Source organism: Nomascus leucogenys, chromosome 6, assembly GCF_006542625.1.
Source record: "Nomascus leucogenys isolate Asia chromosome 6, Asia_NLE_v1, whole genome shotgun sequence".
Taxonomy (NCBI): Eukaryota; Metazoa; Chordata; class Mammalia; order Primates; family Hylobatidae; genus Nomascus; species Nomascus leucogenys.
In genome coordinates, this window is record NC_044386.1 from 38,627,482 (window position 1) to 38,645,010 (window position 17,529).

Below are 17,529 nucleotides of genomic sequence, written 5' to 3' on the forward strand. Positions count from 1 at the left end.
ACATATAGAAAAAAAGGACCCACCTAATTCCTTAATTTCATTTGGCCTGAACTCTAGATTTTTCATCTCTCTCCCCTTTTCTTTCTTTTTCTGACTCATCTGTACTCTCTTGCCCCATAGGCTTCTATTAAAACCACAGGATTTTCATAAAATCAGGGAATAACATGGTAATACTGGCCAATGTATTTAAGGTTAACTTCCAAGAAGTCCCCTTGGAAGGACATCTCCCAAGACTTACATCTCATAATGAAGTTCAGAGCTGGAAAAGATTTTCAAGGTCATCTACTCCCCATAGAACTAATAAAATCACCTGACTCATATCTAAGCTGCTCCCATCTTGTGATCTATTTCCTCTCTATTCAGGAGCTTCAGGGGCCTGGGAATAGCTTCTGGTCTCAACCAGGAAGGTGCTCACATACCACTGTGCCAAAGGTAAGTCACCTGTTTTGAGAACACCCCGTGCATGGCCCCAGTATAACAGGGCAGACAAAAAGAAAGAGAAGCAAAACTGTTATTCCAAAATTGGAATAGGGAATAGCTCCCATAAACAAAAGGACCACAAGCAGTCTGAATATCCCTAGCTGTGCAACACAATTATATCCTCAGATTCTCAAGTCTTTCCTGAAAGCTAACTTTTCCATCAATATCCCCCTCCATTCAAACTTGAGTATTGAGAAAGAGTCAGCTTATTTATAAATATATAAATATATAAATATTTCATCTTGATATAAATATATATCTCTCGAGGGAGTTTTATTCCAAATGATAGAAATATTTTCATATCTTTTAAAGTACCACAAAACTGAAAAGTTTTGAAAATACTTCCTGGTATGGTTAGCAGGGGCTTTTAAACAGCATGTAAGACTTAGTGGATTAAATTAGATAATGCATGCAAAGTCCTTACTCTAACTTGCCTGGCACAGAGAAAGGGCTTTATAAACGTCATCTTTTATTACTGCCATTTTTGTTATAGAGACAATGCCATTGCCCCTCTAGGGATAAATGCCACAGGACCAAGTAATTGGCTTATATGGTGGGGTTGTACGGCCAGCCTATGTGAGCTCTAGGTTTTAAGACAGGCATAACACAACTAAACCTTATTCTAGACACAATGTCTATAACCTGCAAATTCAGATCCTCATCAGTCCTGTGGGAAGTCAAGGAGGAGGAATTTGTAGGACAAAAAGGAAGAAAAACATTAAAAATTCCAGTTCTTTGTTTTTTAGGGGCTAAATAACACTGACTTCCAAAAGATAATCTGCACTGGCTGATAATACATAGAAGGCATATTTACCATGTTATAGGAAACTGAAATCAATGGGAAGAGCTTTGGATCTCCCTATATTATTTGTGAAGCATAGTTTTATCAAAGAGCCCAGAAAACAACTCTCTTGAAAAATCATTATCAAGGCCTCTGCTAATACATTACAGCATCTTAAAAATTACATTATTTTGAAGCAAGGTTAATTTTCAGCATTTTTAAACATCCAATTTCTAAACAAAAATAAGTATCCTAAAGTTGAATCCATGATTTTCACGTACATTGTCCAAGTTTGGTCAAGAAAAGTCGTAACTAAAGGCAATCAACATAAAGAGGGCTTTCTTATTTGGCTATTCCTGATTGATTTCTGTCTCCTCCAATTTTTCTTTATGTATATCTGAATTTTTCATATTTGGGCAATAGAGTTATCAATTTCATGGTCACTGAGTCCTTTGGCTCATGATTTAACAGGTCATCCACACAATAGTAAATGCCTACTATATGCCTTAAACAGTGTTATAAACCAAATTTGGGTGATCGAAACTAGTGGTTTGCAAACTTTAACATTCATCAGAATCACATGGAAGATTTATGAAATGCAGAGTTTCTAATTCAGTAGGTGTGTGGTGAGGTCTGAGAATTTCATTTCTAAAACATCTCCAGTGATGCTGATGCTATGGGTCTGGGGACCACACTTAGACCACACTGCCCTAAGCAAAAGGAACTTACTATACAGCAAGAGAGATAAACAAATAATTACAAGGCAAAATGTGATATGCTTCTCAGAGAGACACTAGATATGTTGTGAGTTTAGGGGAAGGGCATTTCTGAGCTACAGTAGGATTTGGAGAAGAAAAATGAGCTGGAACTTGAAGGATAGGCATAATGAATGTTGGTAGAAAGTTATCAGTAAGGAGATGGGGATAAAAATGGAATGGAGCAGAACAAAATCTCATGAAAGACACACCAAGAGCAAGGACATGCAAAGAAGAGTATGAGCCATAATCAGAAAACACCCAGCAGTCCAGAATGGGTACACAAAAGTATCCTTGAAGGGTACAGCAAGACAGAAAGCCATAATGGTTGGTTGCAACCACTACAGAGATCTGGAATGCCATGTTATCTGTACTTTAGACTGCAGGCCTGTGATTCTTCAGATGTGATACATATACCTCTAGAGCAGAGTTTCTCCTGCTTGGCACTATTGAGCATTGGGGCTGGTTAACTCTGGGGGATAGGGAGACTGTCCTGGTTGCTGTGGGATATTTATCAGCATCCCTGGCCTCTACCTACTAGATGTTACTCCCCCCAGGTGTGACAATCAAAAATGTCCTGAGACATTGCCAAATGTCTCTGGGGGCAAAATCAGACCCCATCACATTGAAAACCACTAGTGTAGAGAGGACATGGCAGGGGGCCAGGGATATTAAACATGGTGATTCTTTCTAAAGCAACTTTAATCAAAAGTTAAGTCATTTAAAATACTGTATATTAAAATAAGAAAACATTAAGAAATGAAGAATGCAAAATGCACAATACAGAAGCAAAAATATAAGACTTAGAAATTTCACAGCTGCATTGGGTTACTCTAGGTTAGAGCCCAGATCTTGATGGGACCTCTGGGACGTTCCTAGCACTGCTGTCTGCACCTCTGTACAAGTCAGGTCATCAGCAGATATAACTCAGTGTATAAAGAAAAAGGCCAGGGGTCACAAGCAGGAGACTGTGTATGAACTCAGTCCCTAGCAATGTTATCTTGAACCCATCACTTCAATTTTCTGGACCTCAGTTTCCCAATTTGTATAACAAGGTTTCATTTGAGGTTCCAATGGTATAATACACGTGAAAAAGTATGCCGTAAGCCATATAAAACTATACAACTGGTAGTTCATTTTTACATAACCTTACGAGACTTTTTAAAAAGAGATCTATTATTATTTTGAATTTTTAATATACCAATTATATCCAGAAACATAACTCTTTGTATTCAAAGAGATTTCCATAAAATACTTTCAAACTAACACAAATAATGGGTTGATCTTCCAGGTAATTTTGGGAATTGAGGAAACCACCAATTTATATTTTAGGCTCTCCAGCTTAAAGTATTTCCTAATTTAAAATCAAAAGTATGAAAGTATCAAAAATCCCAAAAAGGACTTTGAAAAAGTTATAATATTATTAAACTGACTTGCAGCTTGGCTTCCCATAAGCAATGAATTCCTGTTTTGTAAAGTAGTTTATAAATGTGGCACTTCATGTGTTGAAGTTGAAATATAAAATTGGTAGAAATATAAAATTGGTGGCTTCATTTGGACTGAGCTACTTCTAAGCTCTACGGAATCAGAAACACCTACTGTCCAACCACATTAAAAAAGTTAACAACTTTTCCAAGGAAAGTAGGTTTTATAAACTGAAGCCTGAAATTTGGAACATGCAGTTATGCATTTTGCAAATAACTCACTAACATCATAAATTAATTAAACCAAGCAGCAAATATTTTCACAGATCAATGAGCTATTGCTAAAGGGTACAGTACAATTAAATTACAGCCTTGGTTAAATGTCATTGCTTTATCACAGTAGGCCTTTCAGAGTTGAGTCGTGTTAACTAATTCAACTATTCAACCAGAAGCTGTTTCACTTCCAAAAATTCTAAGTATCAAACATCAACTCTACTTGGCAGCTGGCCTTTATGTTCAGCTCATATTACCTGTATTCTGAAATTTATACATACTATTTTTGAATGCAAAGTAAGAATAATAGTTTTGCAGGGGCAGAATGAATAAAAGAAGGATACAGAAAATCATGCTAGAACCTAAAAATTAGCTTCTTATGGGCAGCTGCACTCCAGGGATGATATACGGCTCCAAAGTGGTGGCAGTGTTGCCTCAAGCATAGGCCGTGAAGATGGCCAAAAGACCTGACCTGTTCTTCCTCCTCTAGGCTGTTGATATATGAGGCTACATCTCACTCAAAGAAAAGGCTAATAATAAAAGGCAAAGCATATGCCTGTAAGAACAAAGGAGAAGACAAGGCTCTAGTCCCCAGTTCAACAAAACTACATTTATTACATTACTAGATCATACTTACCAGCAGAGAACCTCCTTAAGAACCTCTCTTGCTCCAGTGAGAACTAGAAAATAGGAAGCATCACCACCAACAAAAACCCCAGTGTACCAGATCTTTTCTTTTTGCTGCTATGGATTCACTCCCACCCTTCTCTATCCTGAGAAGGCTGACCTACTTTGACTTGAGATTCGCCAGTGGGAGGCACAGGCAGGCGACCCAGCAGAGGACACCCTCCACCCAACCAGGTTGCTGTGATTTGACTGAGTTCCTCTACCAAAGGCCACAGTTCCTACTAAGTGGCCAGTTCCTCTACCAAAGGCCACAGCTCCATTAAGTGGTAGAGGAACTCAGTCAAATCACAGCAACCTGCCCCATAAAGCCCAGAGGTGATAACTCCCTGTGGAATTTCACCATCCTTTCTTGGTCTCTTTTAATCCTGTCCATGCCCTTGTAAATTGTCCCTTCCTCTAACTCTCAATTACCCCATATAAGAGTGCTCTCTATTCACAGGCAGGACCCTGACTGATTGATCCATCAAAGCTCTTCCATTAAATGTGCCTTCATCTGCATTTCCTCCTTTATCTTGGTCATTCCTGAATGAGGCGAGACCTCAAAAAAACTTATCACTCCTCCTCAACAATGAATACCATGGAGTGCTCTCCAGGAAAAGACAAAGAATTCAGCCCAAACTCTTATTATTTAGCACAAAATTAACAGCAAAGGGAAGGGCTAGAAATAAGTGAGCTTACCTGCATTGATGAGATCTGCATCAGCTTCATGTTGTCGTGGATATGGACCCTGTCAAATACAACACACATTCAATTAGTAAATGAAGATTCTCACTGAATCACATATTAGAACTGTAATATAAATAACTTCCCTAAAATCCCTAGAAATTTATCATCCGAAGACTTGAGGTAAACTTTTGAAAAATAATTCGTTTGTGTCCATGGCTCTGTTTCTTATGTTAGTCTTTTCTATACTAAAGTTGTGATTGGGCAAATGAAAAATATTTTCTAAAAATTACCAGTTAGAAAGAAATGCTATACTATTAGAAATACAAGTCCATAAAACAAAAAGTAATTATTTAGTCCCTACTATGAAAATGTATTAGAAATATAGGTCGGTAAAACTAAGGTGGGCCAGGGCAATGGCTCATGCCTGTAATCTCAGCACTTTGGGAGGCTGAGGCAGGAGGATCACTTGAGGCCAGTTCAAAACCAGGCTGGCCAACATAGTGACACCCCATTCTCTTAAAAATATAAAAATCAAAGAAGAAAAATTTAGTACCTACTATGCAGCCAATGTTATTCAAAAACTTTTCTGTGAGGATTAATTCATACAAACTACATCACATTATTTGGCTAGAAGGACCTGGAGAGGCAAACTTTTAGCTTTCTGATTTGTAAAATGTAGGCCTGAATTTGGGTTTCTAATCTTGCTCCTCACCACATCTAAGTTTTAATATACTTATGTCCTTATGTTCCTTTTGCACAGCTACTCTCAGTAAAGTTTTTAAATTTTTCCATATGTTTTTATAACATAACTCTATTTAAATAGGGCAAGTAGTTTAAGAATATCACATATATTCGATGAAAAGGGAGGAAACTATAAAAAAATAAAAAGGCATAAGATATAAGATGAAGCCAGAAATTAAGAAACATTGACTGTGAAATTTTTACATACTTTCTAGACAGGGACAAAAAATTTATCCTTTAAACTGAAGTGGCAACTAATGTTCAGAACTATGTAAATTTTCCTTTAAACATTGGCCATGGATAATCCACACATTTATTTCCCTTTTCTCCAAAACTAGGAATTTGATCACTCTAGATAATCTCTAAGGCACCTTAAAAACGCAAGTCTTTAACTTCCACATGAATCTGCTTTTATCCAAATATATAAAGATGATTTTTGAGTCTTTGAAAATGTCACGATTATTGCCTCAATCAGTATCAACTATATGCTCAGGATCATTATTTATTTTGAATTGTGAATATGTTTTCCATATGCATAATTTCTATTGCATTAACAGTTATGATCTACTGAGAAATAAAAGATTATGAATAGGCAAACCAAATCCCTGCCATTGTTAATTAAATTAAAATGTCATACAGGAAGCAAAAAATATATGATTGTATTATAATAATGAAAAAATATGGCCTAAGAAAACTGAGCTCATCTGGACGCTTAATCTTAAGAAAGAAAAAAAATTAACCTTTTGGACAATAGAACCTCAAAAGGAGAATGAGATGAGAACTTCTACAGCTTTTTGAGGCAATCAACTCAAATAATGTCCCTGTCCTAAAGTAGAAACCTTACTCTTCAGTTTCTCACTCTGAGGCTTACTTAATTTTATTTAACATAGAACTATTGACAACCTTCATTATCTTGTCCAACAACAGAAGGATGAGAAATAGTTTACACAGGAAATCATGAGGTCTCTCTGAATCAGGTTCCACATGGGAGGCGCAGTCAGAAAGCCAGAGTCAGGAACGTACCATCTACTACATAAAATACAATACTACATTGCTCACATTTTAAGGGAAAAATTAAATATTTTATCATGATAAAAAGAAAAATAAGGTTGGGCGCTTTATGCAACAACTCAGATTTCACTATGTGTGACGGATCCACTAAAATCTCAGGTTTTAGCATTATAAAATTTATCCATGTAACCAAAAATCACTTGTACCCTAAAAGCTATTGAAATAAAAAAAATTTAATAAAAAATTTCACAACATGAAATATCTCATTCTTCATTAAGACTGGATTTTAAAAAACAAATTTTCATCTTACCAAACCCAGGACTCCATTTTCACTTTGAAGATGAACAGTTATATTTGGGCTGATAAAGTTGCTGGCCAGGAGAGGGATTCCTATGCCCAAATTAGCTGGAAAAAAAAGATGTTAAGGTCCAGCATATAAAAGGTAGAGAAGTTATACCATAAATCTTCTACATATGTAGATCTGAATGGAAGCTTTATTTAAAGGTGGCTTACTCTGAATGTAATAAATAAATATATTCTCCAATCACCCATGGGGCATTATTTTATAATTTTTCAAAAAAAAAGTCTCTAATTAGTCAGCGTTTTCAATAACATTAATATGCTTTCCCACCAATATCAAAGTAGTGGCCTCAGAAGCTAGCCATTTGTTACATTTTAACAAAAATGTAAGCACATTTTCATTAAGGTGCTCTGCAAATTTGGGTTGATATGTTATGACTGATTATTAAACACAGCTTGACTTTTAAAGAATGATTTTCACTATTCAAAACTCCTGCCAAAAGTAAAGATCATTTTTTATCACCTTTATTGATAAATGGAGTTATCATTTTTAAATTTTAAAAAAGTTTTCTGACAATACCAAAATTTCTGCCTAAAAGTATATCAGATCCTTTGGGTCTCTATGGTAACATTCATTGGTAACTGAATTTTCTATGTGACATAAAAAGAAAAGTGGGGAGGAAATTAAATTTCAGCAAATACAATTGAGCTCATCTATAAAGTAGCTGTTGTTAAGGCATCAAAGAGTTAAATGAGATTGTTGAATTTTCTTCCTTAAATGATCAAAACAGGAGTGATGATGATTACTACTCAATGGTGTGGGTTCAGTCCTGCCTATCAACATAGGCAGGCTGATCAGATCAAAGATACTCACACTGCCTGGAACTACTGCCCACTACTGTCCACTACCACTACACAACAAATACCTCACCAGAACTAGTACAAAGAATGATGGCACTCTGATGAGATTCTAACAGTGAAATCTTCATAAATCAAGGCCAGAGGAGGTTTATATATGGTGCCATATTATAAACTACAAAAGCCAGAAGTACAACTCAATGACCTGGATCACTTCTTGTGGATACAGTAAATGTATGAAGCTATGATTATAGCTACTTGGTTTACCTCTAGTGTTCTATCACAGTCTAGTATAATTTGTAATTTATTTCTCAATAATGCACAGAACACACTGGGATACTAATTCCATTATGGGCAGGTATTTTTAGGACAGAGCAACCCAAATTACAAGTCTGGTACCTCAACTCTTTCATCATATTCTAGCATTCTCTCAGTTCTTTAATATTTTAAAATCAAACACCAGGGAAGAAAAAAGTCTATGTATTTTGGGTTGAAAAAAAGTAGGAGATATGGAAAGACCATTTACATAAACTGACTTGCAAATATTTTTCACAGGCAATACAATAACTGAATAAAGAACACCTGAAATCAGTGTTTAAGTATCAATGGTAAGTCAGGGTAAGACGGGTTGAGAAGAAAGTCCAGTGATCAACTTTCACCTACTAACTCAACTTAGTTGACACCACACCTTGCTGATACAAGAGCAGGAAGAGCAGCAACATGCTATTCTTTTCCCCTGTGTGAGTTTGCACCATAACATAAGGTGTAAACTGAAAAATGAACAAAAATGAGGTAGAGGTAAAAAGAAAGGGGAAAAAGAAAAGTTCTCCCAGTCAAGATCACAGTCTGGAAGACTGACATTCATGGACTAGGGAAGCTCACAGAATGGAGACATTTGTCATGTCTCTCATTCTTTCTGTCCTAGGTCTGTAAGTATGGCTTCACTGTATCCACCATTCAACAAACATGCATTTTATTATATGCTATCTGTATTTGTATGTGTTATTTGTATTATATAATTCAATGTCTACTATAGTGAAAACTAGTAAAATGGTGAACAGACTTGTTATTTAAATGCATTCAAAATCCAAATATTAATTGCATTAATTATGTCTACCTCTTTTTTTGACAAAGTATCTAAAGCAGAATTTGAATCATTTGTTGAATACCCTCTTAAAATATTAGATATAAAAGGGTACTCACAGGATCTTTGTCAAGAGAATAAAAGGGTTGTTAAGAAGTTGGATCTTTCAATGAGTATGCAAATGTCAGGACAGACAGAAAGTAAATAGCACTGGTTATCACTAGGAATTCTGAGATTTGAAAACACTCATCTTGGGTAATCTCTTTTCCCAATAATCTCCCATTAAATGCAAGTTGTACTGAAATCTAATGGGTATTAGAAAATAGCTAAGCAAATTATTAATTGCCATTTTGTTTCAAGAAGGCAAAGAGATATCTGTCATATATCTTGACATCTTTGGATTATACGCCACATTTTGTATTTAAAAAAAAAATTGATTACCTTAAAAGTTACCATAGACTAGAGATGACTCACTATGCAAGAGGTCTAATAGCCTGATCAATATGGGAAAAGCAAAGGCTATGTCTTTGCCCAGGCTCAGAAGGATAAAGGATACCATACATGCCATCCTCAAACTCAAGAGCGGCCCTCTTGATGATTCGTTCCCTTACGTCATCTCCAGGTTTGGCAGATTTGGCTTCCCCATCTCCCTCTTTCCGGATTGATAAACGCTTTAAATTAAACAGAAATAAATTATTCGTGGTTGAAGGCATGCTTTGTATTTTATCACTGCTGAAATAAATTTTACTGGAAAAAAAGATGAGCTCTCTCCCATTATTATGAGACAAATCTGCAATATACCAGATACTTAAAAAATACTATGGGTGATATTTGATGGTAGAAATAATTATTTAGGAACTAAATGAAAGTGGTCAGATTTGTTTAAAGAGGAAGATATGCTGTTCAGTCTGTTTGAAGCAAATAATCTGTTACTACTTCTGTTATTCTTCCAACTAAATTCTCCTCTGGTGCTCAGGGATTGGCCAGAAGAACAAAAGAGGAACGGACTTTGGGAATGTGTTTTTCAGGGCTGTCAGAATGTGTTTACCAGGTGTTGCTGCTGTCAATTGCCTGTTTCCACTTGCAAAGTCCAGACTACTTTTACCACAAAATGCATCACAGGAATCATAGAAATACCCAGAAACCAGCCAGGAAACTGTTTCCTCTATTAAGTCTCTTTGACACAAACTCTGGCTTGTGTTTGCAAAAGTCCCATCCTTTCTTCCTAGGCCCCTGACACTGGTTTTGTATTATAAAATGTCTTCCTGTTTGATATCTACAAGGTAGTGGGTATCTCTAGCGCCCTACTATATGTCTATTCTGTTGCTGATCCCTAGACACTTCTGAATCATGATAGTAATTCTGGTAGGGTGGCCATTGTCTACTCTCACTGGCTGATGATTTAGATATGTGTCCCCTCCAAATCTCAGGTTGAAATGTACTTTCCAATGTTGGAGGTGTGGCCTAGTGGGAAGTGTTGGATCATGGATGCAGATCCCTTACGAATTGGCTTCGTGCCATCCCCTTGGAAATGCAGGAGTTCTCCCTCTGTTAGTTTACACACGAGCTGGTTGTCTAAAGGAGACTGGCACCTTCTCTCTCTCTCGCCATGTGACATGCCTGCTTCCCCTTTTCCTTCTGCTCTGAGTAAAAGTTTCCTGAGGTCCTGACCAGAAGCAGATGCTGGTGCCATGCTTCACTTATAGCCCACAGAAGTGTGAGCCAAATAAACTTCCTTATAAATTACCCAGTCTCAGGTATTCCTTTACAGCAATGCAAAAGGGACTAACACACTGGCCTTAGAATACCTTCAATGCTCCTGGTACCTACACTCCTTGCCACAATCTCATACTCACCAGCTACCCACAGCCCGAAGCTAATTAGAATGACATTCTGCACTCTAGAAAAGTGCAAAGCACCTTCAAGACAGACAATTCTGAACAATCGAACATTAAGACTACAGCAGGGATAAAACCACCAAAGACATGATTATTCTTATCTCCCCTCTAAGACAGCCAGAAAAACTATACATCATAAATTAGGACAGTAGAAGCCTGGTAGACAGAGCCTAGAGAATCTCATGGCATGGTGATACATATCTTGTGATGACAAGGCACTGTCAGGCTGCACAGAGGCATAGACCATCATATCCCCATTATGATAGACACATGAGAAGCTCTTACTAAGATCCAAAACCAGACTTTCTGCTCAGCTCTAGTTCCCCATCATCTGGAATGGCCCCAGGGATGCATTATCTCTGTAACTGGATCCATGAATACTGACAAAGCAGCTAAGTCAATTACCTCAATTCTTTTCTCATATTTTTCTCCCTTTATAAGGCGATGTACATAAATCTGAGGAATATGGATGTCTTCTGGAGGAAATGCTCCAATATCCACAATTTCTTCAACCTAGACAAAGAGAAATTTCTTTCAAAGTTAGTGAAAGCTTAAAGTGAACATTTTTAATTTTTTAAAAGGTATTCACATCTTCACATACAACTTAGGCTGGAAACACGATGTAAATATATATGACGGAATATGGACATGTATCTATGTATGTATATGTGTACATATGGGTAATGTCTATCACACCTCCTGGACCCACAAAAGAAAAGAAATTACAGTGTATGCATCTGAACAGAAAATACAGACCATAAAGCTCCAGAAGTTAGTCTTTGCTTAAAAGAGTCTCAGTTACAAATTTGTCAAATGGTTTGTCAGTACAGCTGCTTGAACTTTCACAAATTGCAGCTCAACTATGCAATGATAGCCCATTCCTTAAACACAGATTTTCTAAATTAATGGGAAATTTATCATATCAAAGACAAAAATCTGTAATAACATCTGCTTGGTCAATTGAAGAGCTTTTTAAATATAGATACAAATGCTATTTGTAACAGTTGTAAATTATTCTTGTTAGCTTCCTAGGATCGTGATACAACTGCAATTGCTGAAATAATTTACTTAAAGACAGATAATTAATTCCAATATGGAAACTTCAAAACTGAAATATTAATTAATAACTAGAAATACTCAATTTAATTAGAATCAAAGTCATTCACCAAGAATAAGGTCATATAGCAATATGAAATGCCTCCACGTTAGTCTGTTATTTTAGAATTAATTTAAAAGACAATTTTTCTATCAACATAAAACAGTTCAAAAGAACAAGGATCAAGAAAAACTAAACTCAACATTGTTGCAGTCAAAGAATTAGCTTTCTGGTGACACGCACGCACACAAACATACACACCTTTAAGTTGTGAGTACTCAGCTTAACAGATACAGTATCCAAAACAAACAATTGTTTGCTTCCATGAACTGACTTATACAAGGATAGTAATATTGATTTTTGTTTCCTAAACTAATCACTGAATCTGGAAATCTGTGAGGTTAAGTAGCCCTTCATTTTTTTTTCCTTTTATTATTATTATACTTTAAGTTTAGGGTGCATGTGCACAACGTGCAGGTTTGTTACATATGTATACATGTGCCATGTTGGTGTGCTGCACCCATTAACTCGTCATTTAGCATTAGGTGTATCTCCTAATGCTATCCCTCCCCGCTCCCCCGACCCCACAACAGTGCCCGGTGTGTGATGTTCCTTCTTATGCTGTTCTACTACTATATGCCTTCACTAGGCTCCTCCTACAGTGCAAGAATACCGGGGCTTACAGAAGACATTTTACTCATTGTGCAATGCTCACAAATAGCTGAAAAAGGCAAGGACATGGTGGATAAAAGCTATCTTCTTTGATAAACAGAAAAATCAAACAAAAATTCCAAGGAAAGGTCAGAAAATATGTCGGCATCCAAGTTGAACTACTGGGTAGAGAGGCACCTGGGGATGAGTGAGGAGACAGGGAAAGTGGGGCTGAAGACCCCTTGCCACTGCACTCTGTGTCCTCCCCTTGAAAACTCTGTATGTTCCAGTATTTTCTATTCAAGGTGGAGGTGGGGAATGCAGAGCAGCTAAGCACTACTGCTACCTCTTCAACTGGTTGGAACTTTCAGCCATGAGGGCTGGGCTCATTCACATCTTTACATATTCAGTTTTAGCCTTCAAAGAAGTTCTTGACTTTAAAAATGTGTTTATACATTAATCCAGTATCCTGGGGATAGACATGAAGATTTATTATTCATGAAAATACTAATCACAAAATTTATTATAATAATGAATTGAAAACAACTTTAATGGTCAGCAATAGGGAAATGGTCAAATAAACATGGTGTAGCCATGTGATTAATCAATATTATGCACTCATAATATTTAATGATATCTCATAATTTCATGTTTCATAAAATGCAAGATTTTGTATAAGTAAATAAAAATTTATAGAAATGCACTTTGGCATAGACAATTATTTATATACCTACAGAAAATAAAAGGAAACAAATGGAAATGCTAAGAATCGTTATCTCTGGGTAATAGTACAAGTGGTTTTTGTTTTCCTTTTACTTTTATAATCAAAACTGAAACCCACAATGTTATTTTTTCAAAAGATGTGATAAACACTAAGTTTCTAAAACCAGGAAATCATAAGTGGGGCATGTGATAAATCTCACAATTAGTTAGACATGTACCAAAGAGGGCATGTTAAAAAGAAAATAGAGATTCTAGGAAAAATTGAAGATTCTAAACCCTAAAAGCAGTCACATTATGAACTAAACTAAGCAAACCCTTCTTGCCTGCATATTTGAAAATAATAATGTGAATTATTTTTCATGCCTAATGTTGCTCCAAAAGGTCAGGCCCTCAAATCTCTTGCTACAATTGTGACAGCAGCTTCCTAATTGGTCTTCCTGCCTCACCCTCTAGCAGGGGCAAGGAACATAGTAAAAAAGGAAGAAAAAAAATCAGTATTGCTCACCTAAACTGAAAATGCTGATGGAAACCCATCACTATTTTCTTTTGGTTCCATCAAAGAATGTTTCAACAGAAAACACCAAATCAAGACAAAGCTTCATTACCTAGGACAATTACATCATAACTCTCAGAACAGAATGAATATGTCCTGGTAAAACAACTCTGATAAGCAAGAATCTAGCTAAACATAAACAATTCAATGTTTTGTCATCCTAATATAAACGGCTTTCAGACTGTAGAAAATGCACGTGCACCATTTGTCAAAATAACAACATTCAACAGTATTGAAAATGTCTATACAAAAATCAAAGCTTTCTCAGAGTTGGTTAGCGGAGTTAATAGCTAAGAAAGGAAATACTTGAAGTACAAACCAAAAGAAGAAAAGATGTTTTCAGACAATCTATGAAAAGAGTTTAAAAAAAAAATGAAGAGGCAGAACTATCTTAATGCTAGTAGCTATTGAAGGGACTGACTTCAGTGCCAGTTTCGTGTGATCTTCAGAACAATAAGGAAGAAGTAATGGGAGGATTAAAAAGTCTAGTGAGATCAGGTGATAACATAAGCGTTAATGGAAAACCTGATGAGAAAATGATGACTAAAATGAGCTGGTTAGGACAAACATAAAAATAAAAGATCCCTTACCGAAGATGGCAGAGTTTTCCTCCTGAAGTTAGAAATGGGTAATAAAGAATAAAGGACAAAGGAAAAGCCTCAGGGCAAATCAATGGGCAGATGTAAGTGTCCTCGGGCAAGATCAAGATGGAAGAAAGGTAGCTAAGAACAACCCGGACTTCTCCATGGCACTATGAATAGTTCTCATGCCCCACCACTTGCTACAACCAGAAATCCAGACATTTGAGGCTTCTCTAATGGTACTTGTCTTTAGTCATTAACAGAAAAATAGAGACTAGGAAATGTTGTTATTGATTTGAACTTTGTTTTAAAAGGTTGCTTTCTCTGCACTGCACTCTTCCTCCTTTATAACTCTGAAAACTTATTTTAAAGCTTAGAGAAGGATAAGAATTCATCCCTTGGTGACAATGTGTTTGTGATTGCTTGGCAAACATTATTTATATCTCAGGTAAAGGGAAAGAGGAGCTGCAAGGCAATAACGTCCTCATTTTTTATTTTATTTTAGTGACAACCTCAATCTGTTATAGACACAAAAATGGGCCCAACCCTAAATGGTGTTAGTGAAAAATGATACACACCTGCAAAACTCTGTGTACGATACAAAGTAAGGGCTGTTGAGGGGGAGGAAGAGGAAGATTTACATTCCAGGCTTTCTTCCTGACTCATTTTAAGTCTCAGAAAAAGTTTAGGAGGAACATGCTTCTTTTGCCAAAAAGAAAAGAAAAAAATCAGACAACAAGCAATAATGTCTAGAATCATGAGAAACATTAACTCCAAAAGAGAGGGAAAAAAAAAGCAGCTGTGGAAGACTAGGAAAATAGAACGGAGAGACAATAAGCAATAAGAGAAGTTACAAGTTAAATGCAGAGGTGCTCTGGATGTTAAAATGAAGTAAAATGAGTAAAATGAAGAGGAAATGTGAATAAGACCTCATGTTCAATAGATCAATAGGATAACTATAGTTAAAAATCTATTGTACCTCTCAAAGTTGCTAGAAGAGAATAATTTGAATGTTCTTAGCATAAAGAATAGATAAATATGGTAACGGATATCCCCATTACCCTGATTTGATCTTTATGTTATACGAATATATCAAATTATCACAGGTACCCTGAAAACACAGAGGTCTATTATGTATCCAAAAAGAAATAATTCTTTAAACAAGAGGCAATGTAGAGAAAGAGGAGGTCAGCATGTAAGGCATCTTTCTCAAAGATCCAAATGAAGAGAAAAAATCCAAAGGAGCAAGAAAGTGAATATATTCTTAGGCTTCATGATAAGGAATGATAGGACCAGTACAAAAACACAGAAAAAAATGGTATGAAAGCTAAAAGGGCCAGAGACAGATACATATGGTCTTAGATGTCTATAAGGAAATGCACGAAGACTGAAAAGTTCAGGGGCTACCAATGAATTTGCAACCTATAAATTGGTGGTACATATGATTGCATAGTCATTATTGAAACCGAGTAGATGGGATCTCATGCAAACAGACATTCCACAATGTCCAATAAAAATAAACCTAACAAATAAGCATGTTCTGTCAAGAAAATATGCATACACCTGGGATGCCACAGACCTAGGCATGAAGTGTGGTGAGGAATATTTAAAGTGAGTTTAAAAGGAGAAAGAATATCACACTGATGGTCATATAATGCCCAAAGATATAGATGATATATTTGTAATAAAAGTGACAAAAATTGGCTCAAATAAGAGATGCCAATTATTTGAACATCTTCTATTCATCACAGTCTGCTGATAACTCTGTATTGCCTTCTGGTTATTTCTATCTTGCAGAATAAAACACTGAGAGAAACCAAGATTCAGGACCTCCAACCAATAAGAATAAATTGCTTGGTAAAGTAGAAATGACAGAAATTTTGAGGAAAAAAATGACAACGTAAAATTAGAACTGGAAGTAGACCAGGAAGTGAATCTTAAATGTACACAGAAATATATCCTGGTCTTTGAAGAAAAAAATTCAGTAAGTTCAGAGAAAAGAGAAGCAGGATCAAGAGGTCAGAAACTCAAAATCACAAATGGGCTTATGAAAGATGAGGATTGCAAAACTTCCATTCTGACAATATGAAAATGAGTTATATTGATGAGGAAGATAACTGCATATAAAGAAATGAGTATAACAACATGGATAGCTTTGTGTTTCTTCGTATTTTATCAGGGCTCCCACAAAAGGGACACGTATGACCTAGGACAAATGGAAGTCATGAAACCTTAAGAGGTCTAACAAAAGATACAAAATCAGAATGAGATGAGGACTCCTCCAAATGCTCAAGATGAGTAAAGGGTGGCTCCTGGGGTGATTTTGTTTTTGCTGCCACTGCTGGAGAATTTGAAAATGATAATCACTACTGCTTGGGCAGAAGACAGGGAAAAACAGAGCAGTTCAATTTTACTTTGTTTCTGACTTCACCAGGGAGAAAGAAAGTAGAACTAGTATGATTATGAAGAAATTCAATTCCAAGAAGAGATACCCAGATTCTCTGTACTAATACTAGGCTGTAGACCCACAACATCTATATCCCAGGACCCTTAAAGAGCCTGAAGATACGATCACAGAATTACAGTCAAGCGAAAAATGGTAGAGGTGTCAACTGAGAGGCAAATATACTCCTTTCCAAAAGGAGGGCTCAATCTACAACAGTATTCTAAAATGGATTATTATATACATGGTCTAGATGGCCATAAAGAGAGAAAAGAAATGGACAGCAGTCTAAGTCTTCCCCCCAATTAAATCATGTCATATGACCTTCATTAATTTGTGATCAGGCTAGAACATAAGTAGGCCAGGAAAAAAGCACAGTGTGTAGTTTCACAGAGCGTCTGACCAAGCCCTTCACATAAGAATCTTATAGACATAGCAGGAAAATGTGACTTGAGCTCATTCACTTAAAATCAACAAATACAAACTAAGCACCTACTAGATTTGGCAAGGAAGAAAACAGAAAA

The 17,529-nt window shown here is 36.3% G+C and overlaps 1 protein-coding gene across 2 annotated transcripts in view; it reads right to left on the reverse strand.

Moving 5' to 3' along the window:
- OXCT1 (3-oxoacid CoA-transferase 1) overlaps window positions 1-17,529 on the reverse strand; it is a 141,278-nt gene that overhangs the window by 73,655 nt on the left and 50,094 nt on the right. For both annotated transcript variants that reach the window (XM_030814016.1, XM_030814017.1), the window contains exons 8-11: window positions 11,364-11,471; window positions 9,617-9,731; window positions 7,129-7,223; window positions 5,079-5,127 (exon numbers count right to left, since the gene is read on the reverse strand). In XM_030814016.1, coding sequence (XP_030669876.1) covers window positions 5,079-5,127; window positions 7,129-7,223; window positions 9,617-9,731; window positions 11,364-11,471 — 367 coding nt within the window. The remainder of the gene's footprint in view (window positions 1-5,078; window positions 5,128-7,128; window positions 7,224-9,616; window positions 9,732-11,363; window positions 11,472-17,529) is intronic.